Here is a 24,143-nt window from a genome sequence, read left to right on the forward strand (position 1 = left end):
GTATGGATGTGTGTTTGTGTTCATGAGTGTATGTATGTGAGTATGGGTATGGGTTTGTGGAGTAATGGGGTACATATGTGTGTGTGTCGGGGGCTACCATTCATGGTATTTGTATTAGTCTGTTCTCATGCTGCTACAAAGAAATGCTCTAGACTGGGTAATTTATAAAGAAAGGAGGTTTAATTGACTCACAGTTCCGCATGACTGGGGAGGCCTCAGGAAACTTACAATCATGGTGGAAGGCACCTCTTCACGGGGCGGCAGGAGAGAAAATGAGTGCCAGCAGGGGGAATGCCAGATGCTTATAAAACCATCAGTTCTCATGAGAACCCACTCATTATTATGAGAACAGCATGAGGGAAACTGCCCGTATGATTCAATTACCTCTACCTGGTCCTGCCCTTGATTACAATTCAAGGTGAGGTATGGGTGGGGACACAGAGCCAAACCATATCAGTATTCTTTTTTCAGAAGCATGAGAATTCTTGAGTGGAAACCTAACCATCTGTTTCTAAAACACAGAGACCATTCTTGCCTCACATCTGACCTTCCCTGGTGTATAAATCCTCCCGGGGTGAATCTGGAAAGGGATAGAGATTGACCAGGCCCCCTCCCCTAAGACATTCTCAGAGCCAGAGAGGATTCTTCAGTCTAGCTCTCAGTCATGGTGGACCTTACTTAGGTTTCCCTGGGGATGGAAATCTCCTTCCTAGAAGCATTGGTTTACAGAGAAATTCTTCCATTGGGCTCTTCATCCTTGAGGGAGGCTTAGATTTGTTTTACTTTTTCAGTTATTAAGTGTCTACTCCTAAGGAATGAGTAACAAAGGAAATCTACATGGGTGACATCCCATATTGTGTCCTTCACTGTCCCCAGAACACACCCAAATCTCATTCTCTCTGCTTTGGCTTATGGCGTTTTCATGCCCAGGCCACTTTTCACCTCCCCCTTTTCAAGTCTTGCCTCCATGGAGCTTTGCCTGCTCTCAGACCCAAAGGTGATTCCCATCTCTCTGCACCCTGTGACCTCCCCTCACAGACATTATAAGAGGGCCCACAATATTTAGTACTTAAAAATATTCTATCTCTGGGTCCGCCAGGCCAGAACTCTGGGAGACCCACCAGCTACATTTCAACTCCCTACTTCCCTAGGAACTTGGGCATCAAGGCTGAAATGATGGCTCAGGAAATGCACCACATAAAGGCACCTGGCTGAGGGGCAAGTAGGGGCTGAAACAAAGTCCTCATTCATCTTACCAAGCCATGTGCCTAGAGGGGGCACTTCTTTCTAATCACACCAAAATACCACACTGGCAAGTGGTAGTTCTCAAAGGGAGTCTCAGAGAGTTCAATCTTCTTGTCTCAGGGCCTGTAGTAGCAGCCAGAGGAATGCTTAATGAAGAACCCAAAGAGTGCTGTCTGCCCCTCCCCGTGTGTCAAAGATGAAGTCTGGCCTCCAGTCTGTCTTCAGAAAGCTTCACCCCCTCCCTGATGAATCCCACCCCACTCTAATCACCACTTAACTCCACATGCCCTTGTCTGGCTCCAGCTTAATTTTCACATCTCAGTATCTGCCTTTTAGGAGTCCTAAATCTTTTTTTCACATCTTTGTTATGTCCTTCCAACTAGTTAGCAAGCTCTAGGAGGGCAGAGAGCATGTTTTCATTTCCTTTGCTTTTGGCCACCCTTGTGACATCCATCAGAAAACTCTGCACCCAGCTGGGGCTAAATCAGTATTGTTGACACACTGAGTCACCAGCCAAAGGTGCAGAGACACCAAAGCCCCATGCTTAGAGCTAGGAACTGGGCCAGTGACCCCTGTCCCCAAAAGCCAGCTCAGCCAGTCGTCTCAGGGGACACAAATCCATCCACTCACTTCCCTCCTGTTCTGGACCTCATTACCCAAAGAAATGTCCCTAAGGATTAGAAAGCTCCAGAGGCCAGGCACAGTGACTCATGCCTGTAATCCCAGCATGTTGGGAAGCCGAGGCAGGTGGATCACTTGAGATCAGGAGTTCGACACCAGCCTGGCCAACATAGTGAAACCTCATCTCCACTAAAAATACAAAAATTAAATTAGCCGGGCATGGTGGTGCATGCTTGTATTCCTAGCTGCTTGGGAGGCTGAGGCAGGAGAATTGCTTGAACGCAGGAGGCGGAGGCTGCAGTGAGCTGAGACTGCGTCACTGCACTCTAGCCTGGGTGGCAGAGCAAGACACTGTCTCAATAAAATAAAATAAAAATAAAATAAAATAAGAAAGAAAAACAGAAAGTTCTGGAGAAACTCAGCCAATCTCATGGTCTCTTTCTGTGGTGACATAAAGTGCTGGACAGGAAGAGGAAGAAGTGGCCCTAGCCCTTCACCAGACTCACCTTTCCTTATCACTTAGTGAAGGATTGATTCGATTTCTTGTGTTCAGGGGCTTTGGAGGGACTAGAGCTTCACCCCTCCCTCAAGGTGTGTTTGCTTTGGATCAGGGACAGGCCTGTTTGCGGACAGAGTATCCGGAGACCTTTCGCTGGGTCTGTGATATGGTGGCTTTGTCACTCTCCTAGACAACAATGTATATGGCATGCCTGGCCGGTGGCATCAGGGAACATATCTCCTGCCACTTCTTCCTGGAGACCTCCAATCCTGAGCCCCTGGCTGACCTCCTCCACTTTCACCTTTCAGCCTCATACTCCTGTGCCGCCTCAGCACACTCTCCTGCTCTAAAAAAAAAAAGCATTCAGGCAGTCACTAAATAGCAGTATTGATGCCCCATCCCCACATGCCCTAGAATGATAATGCATCACCCGTGGTGCGTATCCAGACGGAGCCAGATTATGCTCAGGTGGTTAAAAGTCCAGGTCTAATTAGAGTTCCAGGGAATCAAGCCATTGTATTATTAATGATGCTCCAGCAATGTTCTGATTAAAACAGTAATTTTAATAAGCACAGCTCGATGCTAAGTGTTCACTGAGCACCTAATTACATCAGTTATAACTCCAAAATTATTTAAAATTCCGCTTTTTTTCACCAGACCCGGCGTGCACCAAATAAAATAGAGACTCAGACAGCTCAGTGATTATTTGCTCCAATTAATTTCCTAAGCACCTGTTTAAAAAAAAAGAAAAAATATATATATATGTCTTTGTCTCTCTTCTATCTCCCCCAAGTTCCTCCCACTCCTGTGACCCCCAGAAGCTCGATGACATTGGTTACATTTGAGGCAGCCATATAGGGAGGTCAGGAATAGAAAGCTGTGAGGAAGGTAGATTTGAACAGTCCCCACACTAACCTTCAGGTGAGGGGAGGCTGCAAAGTGCTAATCCCCATTGATTGCCCAGGCAGGACAAGACCCTGGGATGGGGGAGGCAGAAGCACCCAGAGAGGGCTACTAACCCAGAGCCAGTTCCTGACTGCAGCCTTATCTTCAGCAGACCAGCTTCAGTTGTCACATTTAACCATCACACTTGCATCTCCTGGAAGAGGGTGGCCAGTGGGTCAAGGGGCTTCCCTGTGTGGCTGTTCTCAAATTCTTCTGGCCACTTTTGTTGCAAAAGAAACTGCCTGACCTAGTCACTCCCTGGAAGGACACCAGGATTTCAGGAAAAATGGTCTGCTGAACCATCTGAGGGTTGGTGTCCACAGTTTTCTTTTTTTAAACAATTTTATCAGTAAGTTATCCATCTGTACCCAATAAGCCTGATAGTGAACAATGCGGTGCTGAAACTCTTACTTTTTGTGACCCTCATGACAATATGCTAGTGAGGAACAGCAGTCCTTAACATCATCGCACCCAACCCACGTGCTGGGAGATACCATCACAAGGCAGCTTTCTGCTGTCTCCCACTGTCTCTTCAAGATGTTTATCATGAGTAAAGTTTTGCCTGGATCTCAGGCAGGTGGCATAGCTTCTCTGCATACTTGTAGATAATGAAAGCCCTTTTGTTACTCCAGTCTCAAACACAGCCTCAAATCGGAATGATAATGTCCAGTTCCAGACCAGACTTAAACTGTGGACTGATGTGCAGATTTTTTTCCTCCCCTTGCCTAAGCCTGCTGCACGGTCTCCAGTTACTTCTCTCTCTCTCTTTCCCGTTTGCTTTCCCTTAAGTGGATCCACTTTGTAGAAAGGAGAGGGGTCAGAGGGGTTCTTTCTCACATGAACTGGAATTGGCAGCAGATAGCCTCTGTTCTCAGGCCTGGTGGATATTTCTGACTCTTACAGGGCTGGGTTCTTCCTGGGCCTTCAAAACTACCCCCTCCTGAACCATTGCATGGCTGCAGCTCTCATCAAGTGGGTGGTGCTTTCTCTTGACCGGACACTGCCCTCTCGGCTCTGATTTTCCAGTTCTCTCCATACAGATGTTCACAATGGGGTCCCAGCACCACCTCCAGGGGGTCTTTTGGATGAGTTATAAAATGCTCCAGGCCAGCCCTCCCTCCTAAGGTGTTCACGTCTGCTGCAAGGGAAGTACTTGCCCATCCTTAGCCTGCCACCGTTGTGGGGGTGCGGTGGGAGCAGTGACCTCCCAAGTTGCTGCTTTGCTGTGCCTCCTGTGGGCTCACCAGTCTACCTTCTGGGTTTCCTCCTGCATCTTCCTATTCACTTCCAGGTGGTCCTATTGAAGGGTGGTTAGGTTTCAGCCTTCCAAGGGCTCCGTCCAAAAAATTCACACAATCTCTTCTTTTTTATTCCTTCAACCCTTTTTTTATTTGAGACAGAGTCTTGCTCTGTCACCCAGGCTGGAGTGTAGTAGTGTGATCCCGGCTCACTGCAACCTCCACCTCCCAGGTTCAAGCTATTATCCTGCCTCAGCGTCCTGAGTAGCTGAGACCACAGGTATGCACCACCATGCCCGGCTAATTTTTGTATTTTTGTAGAGACAGGTTTCACCATATTGGCCAGGCTGGTCTCGAACTCCTGACCTCAAATGATCCTGCCCGGCTCGGCCTCCCAAAGTTCTGAGATTATAGGCATGAGCCACTGCGCCCGGCCCCTTTAATCCATTTTTTCCATCCATCTGGGTCGGGGACACAGGATCAGAGGCGGAAGAATCATGAACCTGGATCTTGAGAATCTACTCCGAAAAATTGTATGGCAGTCTCCCACTTTACCTTAGAACACAGCATTATTATATCATGGTGTCTTCATGGATGCCTTAATTTTAACATCCAGTAATATTTAACAAATGTGAAAACTGAGGCCCAGAGAGGTTAAGGGACTTGCCTAGTACAGTTGAGTATGTGGTGAGGCTGAGCCACGTTCTTCTGACCTTAACAGCTATGTCCTTTCCATGACACCAAAAGCCTCTGCTGTGTTATAAACATTGACTATTTAAAAATTTTAAAAGCCCTCAAGTCACCTAATGGATCCTCGCAGAATACCAGGGGGCCTCAACCACACCTAGAGAACCTTAGCATAGTGCATTTGATTAAGGAGCTTAAAATAAAACCTGGATCATTGGGCAAGTATAATTAGCTTCTCAGCAGGTATTTATAGACCTATTTTGTACAAGAAACTGAAGTGGGAGCATACAGAGATATCTCATAAGAAGAAATAAAAAGCAGAGTCCTATAAGTAATCTAAAAAGATACCTACCTAAGAAGAGTATAAAAAGTGCATTAGAGTCATGCCAATTGGGCAGATAGTCAGATTCTCAGTTCAGAGAGAGAAGTAACAAAGGTTGATCAAGGAAGGCTTCCTGGAGGAGGGAGGGCCCAGGGGTTTGCACATGAGCAGGAGAAGGGAGCACATTTGGATTAGCGGGAATGTATGAGCAAAGGCATGCAGGCAGGACTGCACAAAGCATGAGGGAAGGCTAGGCTGGCAGTTAACATTGACCAAAGGGGTCGGGAGTGGAAACGTCAGCCTGAGTGAGGAACAGAATTTAGAAGGCTGAAATGTCACACTGAGGTGTTTGGGCTATAAACTTCATGAGATAGGCAGAGTTTTCTTGTTGTTTTAGATTTTATTTTCATTGTTGTGTTTCTTTAGCTGAAATTATCGGCACAAAACACTGCTCTTGAAAGCCTTCCCTGATTTGTACTTCTCTTTTGCTCCAATAGCTTTTACCATGTCTCAATCATATTGCCAATATTTCATTATAGTTTGGGAGGTTTCTCTGTCTTCCTGACAACACTATGAGTACTTTGGGATCAAGGTCATATCTGTTCATTCTGTGAACTTAATTTCTACACAGACTATATTTTAGGTGTTTAATACATATTTATTAATAATAAGTATCAGCTATAAGCAAGGCACAGGGCTTAGCATTTTCTAACCCATGCCATCCTTCATGTCTCAGAGGCAGTATGGTGTCAAAGTTGAGAACATGGGCTCTGTAGCCAGCCTGCCTGAGTGTAAGTCCCAGCTGTACAACTTACTGATCACGTGAGTTTAAACAACTTCACTGAGACTCTCTGTGCCTCAGTTTCTTCTTCAGCTGCAGACAAGCTTTATATAACTTATATATATAGCTAGTCTGATGGATGGATGGATGGATGAATGGATGGTTGAACTCATAGTGGATAGACTAATGATTGAGTAAATGAATGAATAAACAAGCAAATGCACAAAGTATATGTGCCAGATGTATTTCAACCACATTCAGGTCTACTTGGTGATAAATCGAATATACCAGAATGCAAATTCACAAGACCATGCCAATCAACCCACACTGACTAACCCCTGGGTACAAAGCACTGAGGCCATGTGGCCATTGCTGCCTCCATGGAATGGTCTTGGTCCAATTGAGCAGGCTATAAAGCTTCCCAAAGCAACACAGAGGCATGGAATCCAGCAAAGCCTAGGAGCTTTCCTGCCTCTCATATCATCACCTTGCCAGGGTTGAATGCATGAATGGCAGGAATGAATAAATGAGCTCTATACAGAACGGAAATTAAAATGTTCCAATGTAAGTATAGGAGACTTAGGCAGAGATTTAACACATATTCTTATCCTCCATCTCCCTCCCCCTCCCTCTATCCCTCCTTCCCTCTCTCACTCTCTCTCTCTTTCACACACATACACACACACTCATTTACTCACTCACTGCATCCTAGGAAGCTGTGATGGACAAGATAATTCTCTATAGTTCTGCCCAAGGGAACCAGTCACTCAGCATACCAAGAAAAGTCAGAGAGAATACTATCAGGGGGTCTGATGTGTCAGAGAGGACAAGATGCCCAAGTTTTGGATGGTTAGAAAGGAAAGCTGAGAGACAGTGGAGAAGATGCATTCCATGGTGTCTGCTGAAAACCAAAATTCTGTTTTACAGCATGAGGTTCCGGTGGCTTCTTACCTACACAGAGTCATACAACAGTTCAGGCAGAGAGGTAGAGGCTGGTCTCAGTTTCGGCGCCTATGGATAATGCTGAGCTAGCTCCCTGCTTCCTTGTGTACACAGCTGTTGCCCTGGTGCAGTGAAGAAGGCCTTGGGCAGTCAGGCTTCGCCAAATCTGGTTCTATGTCATACCATTTGATGACACTGTCCTCCCTATGTAAAGATGACCTGGGAACATCAACTTGGGGTTCCTTCATAACTGGGGAAACAGATTCTAAGGGAAGTGTCAAGGATGGAAGATTAGAAAATGAGGAGTCCCTAAGAACCCACATGTTATCAATAACCACAAATGCCAACAGCAGAGCAGGAAGTGTTGCTGGGGACCAAGAGGCAAAAACTGGAGCTCTGTTGGGAGGCAGTGCCAGGGACTTTGCCAAAGGGAGCTAATTTTTATGGTCTCTTTCAGGAGCAGTGATGTCCTAAAGGCCCCACTTTCCCTATTATAAAAGGATTCTCCCAAACATAAATTCTGAATCCTCATCTCAGACAACTCTAAAGGTGGCTTCGACCTTCTATTCAACAACAGCAAAGATGCTCTTACCTCAGCTGTCTGACCAATTTCTTCTTGGGCTCCTTCCCCTGATGATTTCCACTCCAAACCTCACCTTCTATGCTTAAAAAGGCCATAGGCACTTTAGATTTAAAAATGCATTTGGGGCTGGGCACAGTGGCTCACACCTGTAATTCCAACACTTTGAGAGGCTCTGGCGGGCAGATCGCTTGAGCCCAGGGGTTCAAGACCAGCCTGAGTCACATGGCAAGAACCCATCTCTATAAAAAATTTAAACAATTAGCTAGGGGTGGTGGCACATGACATGCCTCTAGTCTCAGCTACTCAGGAGGCTGAGGTGGGAGGACTGCATGAACCTGGGAGCCTGAGGCTGCAGTGAGCCAAGATCATAGAACTGCACTCCAGACTGGGCAAGAGAGCAAAACCGCATCTCAAAAAAAAAAAAAGAGAGAGCGCATTTGGGATTAACTGGAGTTCCAAACCCCTTCTTTCATGCTCTCTTAGAGACCGGAAGGCAGGGGAAGTAGAAATCAAATGGGCAAGGCCCTGAGGTAGGGGCCTGTTAGGCAGATGCCCAGTTCTTGGATGAAGTCAAGCTCTATGGTAAGGCTAGACTCGGGCTCTATGTGTCCGGGGGCCTCACTGGAACAATGTCTGGGCAAACAACCATTGTGGAATGGATGAGTAGGAATGAATGGGTAAGGGGCATCCCTGCCTTGTCACCCCACCCCATGCCATCATCACCTTTCCCCCTCCTGGGGTAGGGCAGTCAATGTGGGCCCTATAAAGAGCTTTGTAGGACCTGGCTAATCCCAGGCATCTGGTCCCCAGATGAGAGGTCTGTTTTAGTTACTTCTTAGGCCCCAGTTCCCAAATCCTCCTCATCTCCCATTTCCTATCCCAGCTGCTTTTTCTAACTGAATAAGTCCACTGTTGTCATGGAGACAACATAGTATCAGCATCTCTGTTTTTTTGTAGGTCCTTCCAAAAGCCAGAACTTCCTAGAAAGTGTCCTACTTCTACCTCTCTAGTATTTCTGGCACGGAGTCTTCTCTGATAGAATATGGTGTGGTGTTCAGAATATCTGCTTTGCCCATAAGATTTTCTACCCTCTTTGTAGTTTTACCTTGCCCAAGTTTTACCTTTATCCTTAGCAAGCTAAGCTTAATTTGACTTCTTTCAGCCAAGGATCCTGAGTTTCAGCACACTTCCAACATTGGGATTATTTAATAAAGACGGCAGTTCCAGGGGCTGGATGGCTCTTCATGCAAAGGGCAGACATAATTCTCCCCATGTCATAGATAAGCAGTCTCAGCTCAAAGAAGCTTGGTGGCTTGTGTAAGGTCACCCATCATAGAAGCGCAAAGCCAGGGCCCTCTGCAGCTTTTCCATGCAAACACTGCCACCTTCAGTGGGGTCTGCATCTAGAGACTAAGCGTGGTAACTACCACTATTGAGCACCAGCTATGTGCAAGTCTGTATGTACCGACATCACGTAAGCCTCAGAACAACCTTGTGAAACTGATATCAATGTTGTCACCATTTTACAGAGAAGGAAACTAAAGCTCAAGAAAGTCCAACATCTTACTTAGTGTCATATGGCTGATAAGCATAGAAGCTGGATTTGAAACTGAAGGCTGTCTCTTTCAAAGTGCAAAACCAGTACAAAACATGGCCTCTACCTGAAAACAGGTTTCAGGAACAGTCACTGCCCCAGCACTCATCCAAGGGTTTAATTCCACTGTATGGGACCAGAAGTTTCTTTTCGTATTGTTCTCTCCCCTTTGACTCCTGCAGGACCTCTACTGAGTTTTTATGAATGAGGAGAAAAAAAATGTCATTGAAAAGTTCAACCAACTTTGGACTCCTCTCTCTGAGTGATAGATAGGTTTAATTACTCCGAATTACTCAACCACTCTACTCTTCTCCCCCAAGTCATTAAAAATAGATTTTCTCTTTGAACTGCACTCCGCCCTCAGGTCTCCAGATAGTCAGGAGTTCTTAGGAGACAGCCCCGGGGTCAGCTTCTGGTCAGAAGGTTGTGTGTTGCTTTAGTTGCAATCACAGTCTCCGGAAACTCCAGCTGGTTTTCTGGGGTTCTTGTGCCTCATTTTTCTTAATGATGTTGATCGTGTGACTTTCACAGCCCAGAGGACAGGCAGGAGGCAAGGTTGGTATTTACTTTATGAGAATTTAAGGGGATCTGGATGCATGACTATTGATTTTTAAAGAAATGGATCTAACACTGAGAACAAACAATAATGAGTTCTTCACATTAATTACTGTGAAGCTGATTCATAGGAAAAATCTAAGCTGAAAGTGTGGGCTCAGAGGTGTTCTGCTTCCTGATGAGCCCCAGAGAATGGTGGGGCAGGTATTGTCTTTATTTCAAAATAAGGAAATGAGGGCTTGAAGCATAACCGGAGTGCTCATGGCGACACAGCTGATCACTGGCAAGACCGGGACAGAAAACTCTCCTGTGGCCACTACCCAAGCTGTGCTAACAGAGGGCTCAGTGATATTTTGTAGGAGCCTCAGATGGAAAATGTGGAGCCTGCTCACAGCCTCTTCTCTTATTGTTCTGATCCTAGTAGGCTTAAAAAGAGAAGTTCAGCCGGGTGTAATGACTCATGCCTGTAATTCCAACATTTTAAGAGGAAGAGGCAGGACAGTCCTTGTGCCCAGGAGTTTGTGATTAGCCTGGGAAACATAGGGAGACTCTGTCTCTCCAAAAAAAAAAAAAAAAATTAATTAGCCACGTATGGTGGCACACACCTGTAGTCCCAGCTACTCAGGAGGGCTGAGGCAAGAGAATCTGTTGAGCCGGGGAGGTAGAGGCTGCAGTGAACTGTGATTGCACCACTGTACTCCCACCTGAATGACAGAACAAGACTTTTTCACTTAAAAAAAAAAATCCAGTAGGGAATCTTTCACCCTCCCCAATCTATGTCCCTCTTCGCCTTCTGGTATCACCTCTCTTGCTGTCTGGCTCCTGATTCACCCAGCTGAATCATTGTTAGAAAACAGAGAGGAGTAAAATGAGCTAAGAGACTTGCAGTGGTCAGGTGGGTGAGCATAATTGCAGCGTCCAGCAGCTTGCCTAGGAAGCAGAAAGATGTTTTTTCTAGGAAGAAGGATGGCCCCAGCGGCTGCTTTTGGGGCAGCTCCAGGAGAGTGGGCCTTCCCTCTATAGTCTTTGCCTCTGTCTGTCTGGATCCCGCTGCATCGGTGTGGGAATTAGACAAATTTAGACTCCAATTTTGTTTATGTTACCCTACAAAGTATATGACCTTACGTGTGTTACTTGAGACTCAGTTTTCTGATAGGTAAAATGGGACTAAGAATACCTCCCTGGAAAGGTTGTTGTAAGGATTAAATGAGGTAATCTGTGTGACATGCCTGGCATGCAGTAAATACTGGATACATGCAGCTGTTGTTATTATTGTTCCTGCTGCTTCAATCCATTCAACAAGCTCGGTCCACTGCCCAGCTCAGGGCAAGGTGGGGCCAGCCAGGAGCCTGCCAGCTGTCAGGAGACCTCAGTGCCCATCACTTCCCCCAGAACCTTAGGCAGCAGATCCAAAAGGACATGATTTCCTTGTTGCCCCCCTCACCTGCTCCTAGCAGGGGAGATTGAGATTAAGGTGTTGCTTCAGGCATCCAGTAGACATCAGCTGTTTCCTGCTAAAGGATAGAAAAAGGTGTGGGAATTTTTCACTGGAGACTTGCTGAGCCAAAGGGGATGGAGGAAGAGGCATGTCAGGAGGGAGGGGGCCTGGACTTTCCCCAGAGGGTCTACCTTGGCTTCTATGCCTGAGAGAATCAAGTCAGGGGCAGGGGCAGGGCTAGACCTCCCCAAACATTGGCCCACATTTCTCTCCCTGTGAGGACTCTGAATGAGTGTCAAGGGAAGGATAGCACACTAGGCTGCCAGGCAGAAAACTCACAGAAAATCAACATCTCCATGTTAATTGCACCCATTTACAGAAGGGCTTACAAGATTTGGTGCAAGCCTGTGAAGAAGAAAAACTCCACCCACCCATTTATTCCATCAGTTAACAGCTACTGGGTACTAGGAGCTGTAGGGTGAAGAGAAGCAGAAGCCTCACCTGCCCTCAGGTTGCTTCAAGCCTCGTGATCCCTGCTCTGCTCTTGCCTCCGATCTCACAATGGACTCCTGGGCCACCTTCTCCCTCCTCATCCCTCAGAAAGAGCCCTTGCAGTATATCTGAGAAGAGCAAACGGTCGGTCCCATCATGGGCCGTGGAGGGTTCTCCTCCACTTGGCCACTTTGCCACTCACTGCAAGTGAGGACTTAAGTGCTCTTCGGGGGCCTTAATTTCCCGGTGGATCCAGTGGAAATCATAACACATAAAAATACCTGTCCTCTCTTCCTCTCTGGGGAGTTGCACAGATCAAATGAGATAATATGTGTGAAAGCGTTTCGAAAATGCCAAAACCCTCTGCCAGGATTGCTGTGACTGCGTTATTGATCTCTGTCCATACAGCAGCCCCAGCGGGGGTTTCTCTTTAATCCACCATCAGCTGTGTGTGTAAATGAGTGTCAGATCTTTTCTTGAAAACAGGTTTGGATTGGGGAAAAGAGAAGAAAGTGGCTCTGAGACCCTACAAACCTGAAGGGGTGAAGGGGTGGGCCTGCAGGGAGGGACCACCAAGAGGACGTACAAAGGAAAGGAGAGAGGCCCAGGGAGCCAGCTCCATCAGCTTCAGCTGCTGTGTGCTCTTCCCTGAGCCCTGGGGACCAGGAGGCTGTTGATGAGGCCAACTGGTGCTCCATTCGGGCATCTGTGCCACCTCCCACCCCTGCCACCTGGCTCCCAGCCACTGAGAAGGCCTCTGTTTCTTCCCTTGTGTCAGGAACAGGGGACACGTGTGAGGACAGGTGTACCATCTGGCAGAGGCGAAAGCAGATTCCAGGGAAGAAGGGGATTAAATTCTCAATCTTGGAGGGGCCCACCAGCCTGGGGAACAATTTTCCCCTGTTCCTTTCATCCCTCTGTGTCTCTCTTGCATGATTGCAAAGGAATCCTGCAGGTCGCTTGAACACTGAGTGCTCTTGCCGAGCCCCCTGAGGCGAGCTGCCACTCTCTGTTCTCTGAGCCATGACGGTCCTGGTTCTCCTTCTATTGTGGCATCTGTCCCACCATATTGAGATTATCTGTTTCCTTGGTTTTGTTCTCAACTGAACCATGGTCTCCAAGAGGGGAGAGAATGTAGCCCTGATGCCTAACAGAGGGTTGAGCACAATGTAAGTGCTCCGTAGATGTTTAAGGACTAAATGGGCCTCTGGCATGATCCACTGTCAGAATCATGTGAGGTTTTCTGCTTTCACCTCAGGCATTTCTCCATAAGAGCCATATAAGTGCTCAGAACCGTGTGGGTCCTTCCAGGTGTCCATAGAGGGTGGCAGAGGTGCAGCGCTGATTCTCTGTTCCCGAGCTCACTTGGCAAAGGGCACTTGTTCTTATGCCTACCATTGGGAAACTCCTCTGTGGAAAGGGTGATGTGTCGTCTTGCTCCTGACGGGAGTAACTGCCCAGGGGCTCTGTCCAGGATGACTCACTCTCAGGGCCTCTGAGGCCTTCCTGGCCTTACCTTGGATGGTCCAAACACTACACATCTGCCATGCTTTTCGAGGCCTTCAGGAAAAAGACTGGGTCCAGCGGCTTCCCTCAGTTACTTGTCCCCACTGCCTCTAATTATCTGATAATGTGTCTGGCTGTACTAGGCCTGACACTCTGTGGGCTACTCGTGTGCTGAATTAAGAAAGTTGGTCGGGGAAAGAAAACTGCCCCACACTCTGTACCCCCTGCCAAGTCCTTCCCACATGTATCTTCAGCCCCGCTGAATCAGGCCAAGGAAGGCACCAGAGATGTGGGGCCCTGGGACCAGGAGAGCCAAGAACACAGTGTGAGTCACCTTTAATTAAGAGTATTTCTTAAGTAAATGACTTAACAGAACAGTTATATTCATTAAAGGCATAATTACAAGCCATAAGATCAAGCAGAAAAGAATGTCGAGCATGAGGGTGGACTCCAGTTTGAAGCAGTACCACCGGTCCTGGGGAGAAGGCCATAGGGGGACAGGAGAAGGGCACCCTCCCATTGTATAATTACTATCGTCACACTCACCCGCCAGCCCAGCCACCCCCAGATCCCAGCATTCAGAGTGGAGGGGGCCAGGGAGCCTCAGGCATAATTAAAATGCAATAATAATAAACAAATGCTAAGTAAAGTGTCATAGAGTGTCCCATTAAACTCTGAGTCAGCCCCAACAGAGGGCGCTCGACATGGTGGACACTCTCCAGGAGAAAACTCCCTTTCCTTCTTGAGCTTCTGAAGACATCTCCCTCCCCACCCCACCCAGCCCTAGAGCAAGTGCCGGACTGCCACTGGGGTGCACAGTGAAGTGGTTCCTGACTGCAGAGGTTTGAACTTGGTCCTTTATGGACTTCATAGTCGCAGAATGATTAGAACCAATTTCTCACTGGGCATAAAGTAGTCCCTAGAGTACTGTTGCCTTCCCCTACACCCCTAAAATCCCTCTAATTCCTCCCATAGCCCCAAGGAAGAGTGATATTCTGTTTCTTCCTGGCCCCAGGACCTAACATGTAAAAAGACCCACTCGGGGAGCTGGAGTCACGTATATCAGTGGTTGACCTGCGTAAGAATCGGCTGGAGAGTTGTTAAGACCCGTTTCCTGGGCCCCTTCCCCTGTGTTTCTGATTTAGTGGACCCTGGATTTTCATGTTAAGTAATGTCACAGGTGACACCAATGGTGCGGGTTTGAGAACCATACACTGAGGGCCATTGCTCCTTGAGAGCCCCAGGCCTGCCTCATGGAGGACGTTGTTTTGGCCAAGGCTAGAAGGCTCGGAGGCATTACATATTCCAGCTCTGTGTTCTTTGCAGTTCTTCCCATGGTCACCCAGACCCACATATCCAGACCTGAACCATCCCTCCCTTGCCCTCACCAAAGGTGTCTGAAGGTGCTTTCCAATGTCTGCTTATATGGTTCTTTCCACCTGGAATGCTCTTCATCTGTCTAAATATTCTTCACTTTTTAAGGCCTAGACACAAACTGTGTATACTCCATTTAGGGCAGCACTGTCAAATAGAAATAAAATTCTAACCACAGGCATGAACTACATGTGTAACGTTAACTTTTCTAGCAGCCACATTTCAAAAAGGAAGAAGAACAGGTGAAATTATTAAGACATTTAACTCAAGATAGGCAAAATATCTAACATGTCAATAAAAAATTATTGATGTAATTTTATCCCTTCTTTCTTTTCCTCAGTAAATCTTCCAAATCCAGTGTGTATTGTAGACTTACAGTACATCTTAATTTGTCCTAGCTACATTTCAAACTCAATAGCCACATGAAGCTAGTGGCTATTGTATTGGGAAGCACAAATGCAGGCAGTGTTTTCTCCTTGCTCTGAATTCCCTCAGCCCTCTTTGAATACTTCTCTTAGAACATGTATCGCTTTCTTCTTTTTATTGCTTGCCTGTTTGCAACTTGAAGGTGCTAGTTGTGTTTTAACGCTGTTGTTTTTATTCTGAAGTGCCTAGCACTGGCCTGGATAGAGGACATGATCAATGAATATTGTCTGACAAATGAATATAGAAGCACAATAATATAAGAGACAGAGAAGGCTCCTGGGAACATCTGACTTTGAGGGTCTCCTCCCGGTCACTGTGACATTTCTTTCCTCTGGTTTGTGTGTGGCTATTACATCTTAGAGGAGAGAGTAATTCAAGTTTTAGACCACCCCCCCACCACCCCCGCCAACTAAGTTTCCTGTTTCACTTTGCTCTTCAACTCAGTGCATTAAAAAAAAAAAAATCACCAGGAGGGCCCAGGAAACAGGAAAAATAGTTGTGCTATTGGTTTCATGTTTGGAGAAGAACAGGGTTTCACTATCTCCGTGGCACTTGGCGTGAAAGTGGGCTTTGTTGCTGGAGACACTGCTCCCATTCAGGGCCCCTTTTCCCAGCTGCTGAGGGCTGGGCTGTGTTTTGACAGACGGCCCGAATGCAATGCAGACAGTTGTTTTAATTTGCAGCCAGATGCAGACATCACTCACAAGGAGCCCGAAACCCAAGAAAAGGACGCTAGGCACTGGACCGCCTCTCTCAGGCCTCAGAGAGTGGTTTGGAGGGGGCCAGCGGAAGCCTCCCAGGCACCCTGGGTCTCTGATATCCCAGAGGGCTGATAGTCACCAGGCTCAGGAGAGGCACATTAGAAGGTCTCCTGCAGATACCTGTCTGAAAGGTGTTTCTTGTGGGCATTGTGGGCCATGAGGCAGGGTTCAAGGGTTGTTCTTTAAGGCGGTGTGAAATCAATTGGTGGTGGTGGTGGCTGCATGTTATCTTTTAACTGTAAGGTTGTACAGGACAAAAATCATCAACGGTCTCAAGGAGGAGTTAGGGAAACTGTGGGAAATAGAAAGCTGAAACGTCAGAATTGTCAGGGACTAATGTAGCCTTCCTCTGAGGGCAGAAATCCTTTCTTCCAGCCTTTGGGATGAATGTCATGTTGACTGCTTATGCATCCCTGTGATAGGCGTTCCTTTGGAAAGCCAGGCAGTTGCATGATGTTGAGCTTTTCTGAGCTTTTCACCCGTGAGTCCTACTGCAGCCATACTGCTCCCCTTCGAACACTGGAAAACAGCCTACATGACTACCTTGAGACTCTTCAATGGACTAAATAAACATCCCAGGTTCATCTGCTCTACCTCAGACACCACTTCTCTGTCCCACCCCATCCTGGCCTCTCTCCAGGAAGGAACTCTGGTTGAGCAACGCCCCTCCTAGGGCAGATTGTGGAGACCTGAACTCCGAACTCCCCAGTGTGGGGTGGCTTCTCTCGACCCTGATGCTGTGTGTGTATTTATGCAGCCCATGGTCAAATTAGCTTCTTTCATTATCACATCACCCTGTCAGGTCATATCAGACTTCAAGTTGAGTTGACTTTGAGTCAACTCAAACCCTCAGGTCTATTACACTTGAACTATTTCAAATCAGCTATCCCCCATCTCACACTTAGAGTACCAGGTTTTTAAAAAGCTGAATTGCAAGATTTTATACTCATCTCCCTGCATTTCATGTTTTTATTATTAAAGGGAGGTTAGAGATGTTTAAAGCTGATTATGTCACTGACTTACCGAAAAGCCTCGTAATATGGAATGTTAAGTGTGAAGATGTAGGAAGGATGGGTGGGGACACCCAAGAGAGGAAAGGCAGGCTCATCTCTCTCCCCTCCCACCCACTCTACATCCTACACTTAAGTTTATACTGAACTTGTCCGTGATTGCTTTTGCTCACCACAGTCCTTCAGCTTGGCATATCTTTCCAGGTCTCTGCATCTGACCCCCTCTTACCCTTCAAGGCACCCCTACCCCACTGGTCACCTCTTCTCTAAGTTCCCCAAACCTTCAGCACTCACAGCAATCCCACACAACAAAAACTCAGCACAATGTAGAGCAAGTCTCGGTTTGTAATTAATAACTCCCACTGGACCATAGGGTTCTGGGAGGGCAGAATCTGTGTGCTGTTCGCTATCGCTTCCCTATTGCTTAGCACCAGAGCTCCACAGCGTTGACATCTGATAAACACTTGCTGAGTGAATAGTGTTAGGATCCGTCCAGAACCTCTCAGGAGGATGGCGTGAAGTTGTCTCCATCATATCCTTTGTCCCCCTGCCAGAGGCAGAACACTGTGCTGCTGGACCACAGGTTATGTTTTTACTTTTACACATCTGGTAGGTGGGGGACCTCTATGCCCTAACAAATAAGAACCCATTCCCAGCCCAGCAAATGTTTTTGCAGCCCAGCAGCCTCCTGCCCCAGCCAGCAACAGATACCTAGGACGTATCAACTGGAACACTTCAGTCCTCTGACCCCCTCTGCCTGGTCTTTATTGTCACCACTGCTGTGCAGGTGGGGGTGAGTAATATCCAGACAGGCCCAGCTCAAGTCCCTGCAGGGCCCCAGCAGAAGACCAGGAAGAGTGTGCACGGGCTGCACTCTCTGCGGGGGTAGGATCTTGATCTGCAAATTCCCACTTTCCAGGCAAGACAGAATCAGGCAGCTCTTTTCTGTGGATGTTCCCATTTAGCCAGACTTTTCAAAGGATAGGAGATTTACTAGAGAAACTGAATGCAGACATCAGAGAATGGGATAATTGGATCCAGGTGGTATATTTGGTTGGCTGTAAAGAGTCTGTGCCATACTATGAATATTATTTGATGGGAAAAGTTTCTCCTTTCCCTTTTTGAATGTTTTCTGTGTAGGCAGGATGTCTCAGCCCAAGCCCAGCTGAAAGCTCTTCAGAGATGAGTTTGTGCCACTCAATAGCCTTTCAACAGAGTTAACCATTTTGAGTACTTGCCGCTGGCTTGCCCAGCTCTCGGGAGGATGCTAGTGGCAGGCAGAAATAGATGGAGCCTTTGCTGCTACCTCTGGCGAAGACAAGAAGTCTTAGGCCTGCAACTCAGAGATACATTCGGCTTAGCCTACCTGCCTTATGCAGGTAAAGAGATTGGGGACATTGAGGCCATGCCTGCTGCCCAGTGTCACCTCTTTAGGGGAGTTGACAGTGCAAGTGTGAATAGACACAGGACTCTGTGACACACACCTGCTAGTCATCACAGCGTAACCTCACCGTGCCCTCTTTCCTCTCTCTGCCAGGTCACCAGGGTCCCTGTGGAGTCGTGTGAGCAGTATACGACTTGTGGGGAGTGCCTGAGCTCTGGGGACCCTCACTGTGGCTGGTGTGCCCTGCACAACATGTAAGTTTGGGGTATCCTGGAAAAGGGTTTGGCATGCAGAAGACCTGGGCTTTCCTGGAATGATGGGATAATGACAGCATTTTGCAGAGAGAGGAATTGTCCTCTTCAGAGCAGGGATTCTAATCATGGCTTTAGTGTTGAGAATGGGAAGAGGCAAAGAGGCCATGGGTGGGCCTTCTTTCTAAGTGCAGAGCCTTTGCCTCTCTTCTTTCATTTTACTTCCAAATTCAGCTCTTCACCTGCTCTGAAGTGAGGTGCTTATATCCTTGTGTCTTTGAAAGAACTCACAAGGGAAACTGTAGTCTTTAGGTTTCCCCAAAACATCCTCAGTGTAGCCTGAAATAGGTGCCCCTCTGTGCCAAGAGTGTGCAGATGGTGGTGCACTGGCACTGGGAAGCTTAGACTCCAGCTAGCTGCTGTGTGACCCTGGATGGGTCCTCTGACAACTCCAGGCCTCTGTTTCTCCATTGCTGTTTAGGAAAAAATGCATTTCACAGGTGAATTGTGAAGACTAAATGAAGTAATAAATGCTTTGGTAATAAGGAAGCCCAGAAGAGGCTACACAAATCAGAATAATTATCATGGACCCTGTACCCTTGGGAGGACCCTTCTGGCCTCATTATTTCATGATTCCAAGAAGTTTGCATCTCACTTCAACTGGCCTCATCATCTGCCATTGAATACCAACTGAATATAAATGCTAAATCACACTTAAACTTCCTAATTTGAAGAGCCCCAGGGGAAGAGAAAGGGTGAAAACCCCGAAAGACAGGAGCTGGCTAGGAATTCTGTTGCCCAATGGAGTTGGAAACTCCAGGGCTCTGTGCCAGCCAGCAAAGCATCTCCATGAAATGAGCTGGGTTTGGGGTGGAGGCGGAGGCGGAGGGCCAGAGTTCAGGGTCCTGCACAATAGCTCTTGGCTTCCAGCCTCTGCAGCAGGTGTTGGGAGGGCTCTGGAGGGAGGGAGGGAGGCTGGTGCCTCACAGATGCAAAATCTGGACTGGATTTGAGCCCATGAATACTGGGTTCCCCGCTTGGGATTTGGAGGTAAGAGATTCCTCACAAAGTTTTGCAGAAATGCTCTTAGCAGACCTGGACAGTGTGTCTCCATTTAGGTCGGACAAGTGGTAAAAATGCTCATGTTGTGCCCCAGGAATGGCAAAAGCGGGTAAATTTTGGTTCCCTGCAGTGAGGCTGACCCATCGGCCAGCAGGCAGGGTCTTTCCTCGAGAGAATTTCTTTCTCCAAAGAACCTGACAGCCTTCTGCCAGCTCTGTGCAAAGGGCCCTGGGCGGCCTGCCCTCTAGCTCTGCAGTGGTCTTGTCTGGTGGTACCTCCTACTCCCCATGCCTCCCCCACTCTGTCCTCCCAGCTTCAGTGCCTGTGGCACTTCTCCCATGTCGAACACACCAAAATTATAGATCGGGGATTATCATTTATTCAACAGCAAGGACGTCTGCTTTCCCCGACTTGAACAAGTGCCTATAGATCTATCAACAATGCCTGGGCCTCCCCAGTGCCACAAACCACCCCGTCTTCCTCCTGATGCAGGTCAGCTGTGACTGCTGGAATGAGCCACATCAGGATAGTCCCAGGTTTCCTCTGTTCCCTCAACTCCTTAACTCTTCAGAGAGTCCTCGCTACCTACCAGGGCACTCATCTCCCAGCTATTCTGCCCCAAGAGCTCATGGAGAACAAGATTTTTGCTGTTTATACCCAGAGGTTTCTCTGCATCTGTTCATTCTCTTCTCCACCAGACCCTCCTGCGGCGCTCTCCCGCCTGCCAGCAGCAGCCTGGTATCGGGCATGAGGAGATGGGGGAAGCTGCAGCTCCTGGGTCCCCACGGAGGCCTCTTTAACGGAGGCCGAGGGCTGAGGAGCCTCTGAGGGGTTGGGGGGACTTGAAGCCTTCCTGTCTCTTCTGTATGCCTTGCTCTTGCAAGTGTATTATTGTCTCCAAGGCTATTTATCTCTGTTAGGGCTGTTGCCATAAATAGTATGATAAAAAAGAGCCATTTCAGTGAGTCAATGAGATAAAGGCTCCAGTCAAGAGCTCACTTTAGAGCTATCTTAAGGATTCACTTAAACCTCAATAATTCTTTTCTTTGACAGCATTCATATTTAGATCCATTATGTGCCTGAAAAGGAAGAAGAGAGGAGTTTGGGGGGAGTTAGGGTCGAATCACTGCTTGATTGTGGAATCGCTAGTGTCCCGATGGCTATTTGGTTTGGATACACTGGCACCAGCCAAGGAGTGGGTTTCGAAGTGGCAAGGCAGGCAGCAACCTGAAGCTCCCGAGTGCTGGTGTCACCTGCCCACCTGCCACTGTGGGCAGGGGGAGCCTAGAGCCCGAGATGAATATGCTGGGAGAAACAGCCAAACAAGTTTTCTGACAGAGGCAGCCCTGGCTGCAGCGCCTTGTCTGTCTCTTTGTCTCAAGGCATTATTTCGTGACACAAATATTTATTTAAAATATACCATGTGACAGGTAGAATATCCCAATGAATAAAACATGGCCACTGCCTTCAAATAGCCATTAATCCACCCACAAGATCATCTGCACACTGTCCCACACTGCCAAGACCCTCTCCTATTTTCTTAAAAATTTCTCTGGAGGAGAATGAGAATATGAATCATTATCAGCATCATTAATATTAAGAATATAAGGGCTAACACTGCCATGGCACCTACTATGTGCCAGGCCATTTTCTAAGCACTAACTCCTTCTTACACCAACCCTGTGAAATAGGTATTATCATCATCCTCATCCTTTTTTTTAATTTGAGATAAGGTCTCACCATGTCACCCAGGTGAGAGTGCAGTGGTGCAATCACAGCTCACTACAGCCTCAACCTCCTGTGCTCAAACAACCTTGCCATCTCAGCCTCTTGAGTAGCTGGGACTACAGGCCTGTGCCACCACACCCAGCTATTTTTTGTTTTCTTTTTTTTTTTCTTTTTTTTTTAGAATGGGGTTCCACTGTGTTGCCCAGGCTGGTCTTGAGCTCATAGGCTCAAGCAGTCCTCCTCACTTTAACCTCTCAAAGTGCTGGGATTACACGTGTGAGCCACAGTGCCTGGCCAATCCTTATTTTTTTACAGTTGAGGAAACTGAGGCAGAGAGAGATTAAGTAGCTTGTCCAAGGAGTCACAGCTAGTAGGTAACAGGTCTGGGGTTGGAACCCGGGCTCTTTGGCCCCAAAGTTCATCTGCTTTTCCATGGCTGTACTGCTTTTCAGGTCCCGCAGGCTGCCCTCACTCTTTGGTCTCAGCATCCCACAGTGCTGTAAAGAGTCATTCTAAGGCCAGCTGCAGTGGCTCACACCTGTAATCTCAGCACTTTGGGAGGCCGAGGAGTGTGGATCACGAGGTCAGGAGTTCGAGATCATCCTGGCTAAGATGGTGAAACCCCGTCTCTACTAAAAATACAAAAATTAGCTGGGCTTCGTGGCGTGCACCTGTAATTCCAAGTACTAGGGACGCTGAGGCAGGAGAATTGCCTGAACCTGGGAGGCGGAGTTGCAGTTAGCCGATATCCTGCCACTGCACTCCAGCCTGGGCAACAGAGCAAGACTCTGTCTCAAAAAAAAAGAATCATTTTGAGGCAGGAAAACAAGGTCTGGAGGCAGGGAACGTAAGACTGATTCACACTTCAGCTCTGATGCAAAATATCCTCTCCATAGACGTACACTGGCTGTAAATGACTTTGTAACTTTCCTTCATCCTTTTCATTTACATAAGATATACTCCCAGTAGAGGGTATTTAAACTCCCCAAAATTCTGTAACAGGGCCTTTGAGCCCCTATGCTTAGGCCCACTCCCACACTGTGTAGTGGACTTTCATTTTCAATAAATCCCTTCATTCCTTCCTTGCTTTGTTTGTGCATTTTGTCCAATTCTTTGTTCAAGGTGCCAAGAACCTGAACACCCTCCACTGTTAACAATTGTTTACGTCAAAACTGCATCTCTTATGTTGGGGATTAATCCTCTTCCCTCTCAGTCTGTCCTTAACTGCAACAGAGACTGTCTGGGAGTCACCAAAGCCCTCTGGACTACAGTAAAAGTCTTCTTGAGAAGATAGGACACAGGCCTCAGGGCAGCAAACCCCCATCCTGCCCAGGGGACAATGGAGCCAAACAGATGGGTCCCAGAGGCCTGACCTCTTGTGAATCTGTGTTTGTGGCAGGTGCTCCCGCAGGGACAAATGCCAACAGGCCTGGGAACCAAATCGATTTGCTGCCAGCATCAGCCAGTGTGTGAGCCTCGCAGTGCATCCCAGCAGCATCTCAGTATCTGAGCACAGTCGGTTGGTAAGTAACTCATCCGGGGCATGGGGAGAGGGAGCACAGTGCATGCACCTGTGTGAGTGTGCTCCATTCACGCTTGCACAAGTATCTGTAAATTGATCGGACTTTAAATCCAGTAAGGAGACTTTATGTTTATAGCAAATGTATGGCAATGCCTATTGTAAAGGACATAGTCATTCTCCAGTTTCCCTGCAAATTCATTACCCATTGATCTATTTGGTAAATCTAGATTTTGCATTTAGTGACAACCGTCTGCAACATAATGTAATCCAATACCAAATAACACATCTTTAGTATCTGCTGTATTTACAATTTTCCACTTCCTGTACTCTTAAAGAAATCTGCAAGTTGTGTGTGTGTGTGTGTGTGTGTGTGTGGTGTGTGTGCTGTTGTGTGCTGTGTGTTGCTGACAGAGACAGAGAGAGAGGAAAGAATAAGAGCAAGAAAGAGACTGCCTCAATTCGAAGTCAGTGTATGCTTAAAGAGAATATTAAAGAGAATAAAATAGCCCTTAACTATCTGTCAAGGTACAACCCAAAATATTTCATGTCCTCAGGCCCTGCATTATTATTTCATTCTGAAGGTTTTATGAGCATTCACAAATGTTAATTAGTTAATGAACATTCCAAGATTTCAGTTCATTCATCCCCACCAGGAGCTTTTGGCTCCAAGGGAGCTGAGGAAACAAACAGGGGAGTTTGTATCTAAGTCTCTTGGCCCCATGGAAACGAAACTGGGGCAGAGATTCAGCAGCAGACAAATGTGTGGAAAGGCTAGGTGATGCCCACTGAGACTGAGAAACCCACTGCAAATAAACAGCACTGGGTGTTGGTAGGAAGACAGAGGGAAACCTACAGGCTGGGTACAGTGGCTCACTCCTATAATCCTAGCGCTTTGGGAGGCTGAGGTGGGAGGGTTGCTTGAGCCCAGGAGCTCAAGACCAGTCTGGAGAACATAGTGAGACCCTGTCCTTACTAACAATTAAAAAAATAAAACAAAGGGAAACCTACCTACGCCATCATGGTCCTCAACTTGGAGGCCACCAAGATGTCATCACCATGAACCCTGTGGGCACACCTCATGGGCCAAGAAGCCAGTCACCTTTCTTACCTACTCAGATACCACTTAGATGCTGTATTGTGGTAATTTGAGTACAAACTCATTTAAAAGTGCGATGGA

General features: G+C 47.3%; 1 protein-coding gene across 1 annotated transcript in view; it reads left to right on the plus strand.

The window, feature by feature from the left end:
- PLXNA2 (plexin A2) overlaps positions 1-24,143 on the plus strand; it is a 222,847-nt gene that overhangs the window by 122,636 nt on the left and 76,068 nt on the right. Inside the window, exons 5-6 of the mRNA XM_017888311.1 lie at positions 18,557-18,657; positions 22,844-22,967. Of these exons, the coding sequence (XP_017743800.1) occupies positions 18,557-18,657; positions 22,844-22,967 (225 nt within the window). The remainder of the gene's footprint in view (positions 1-18,556; positions 18,658-22,843; positions 22,968-24,143) is intronic.

This window comes from Rhinopithecus bieti, unplaced genomic scaffold (genome assembly GCF_001698545.2).
Source record: "Rhinopithecus bieti isolate Rb0 unplaced genomic scaffold, ASM169854v2 scaffold_15813, whole genome shotgun sequence".
Classification (NCBI taxonomy): domain Eukaryota; kingdom Metazoa; phylum Chordata; class Mammalia; order Primates; family Cercopithecidae; genus Rhinopithecus; species Rhinopithecus bieti.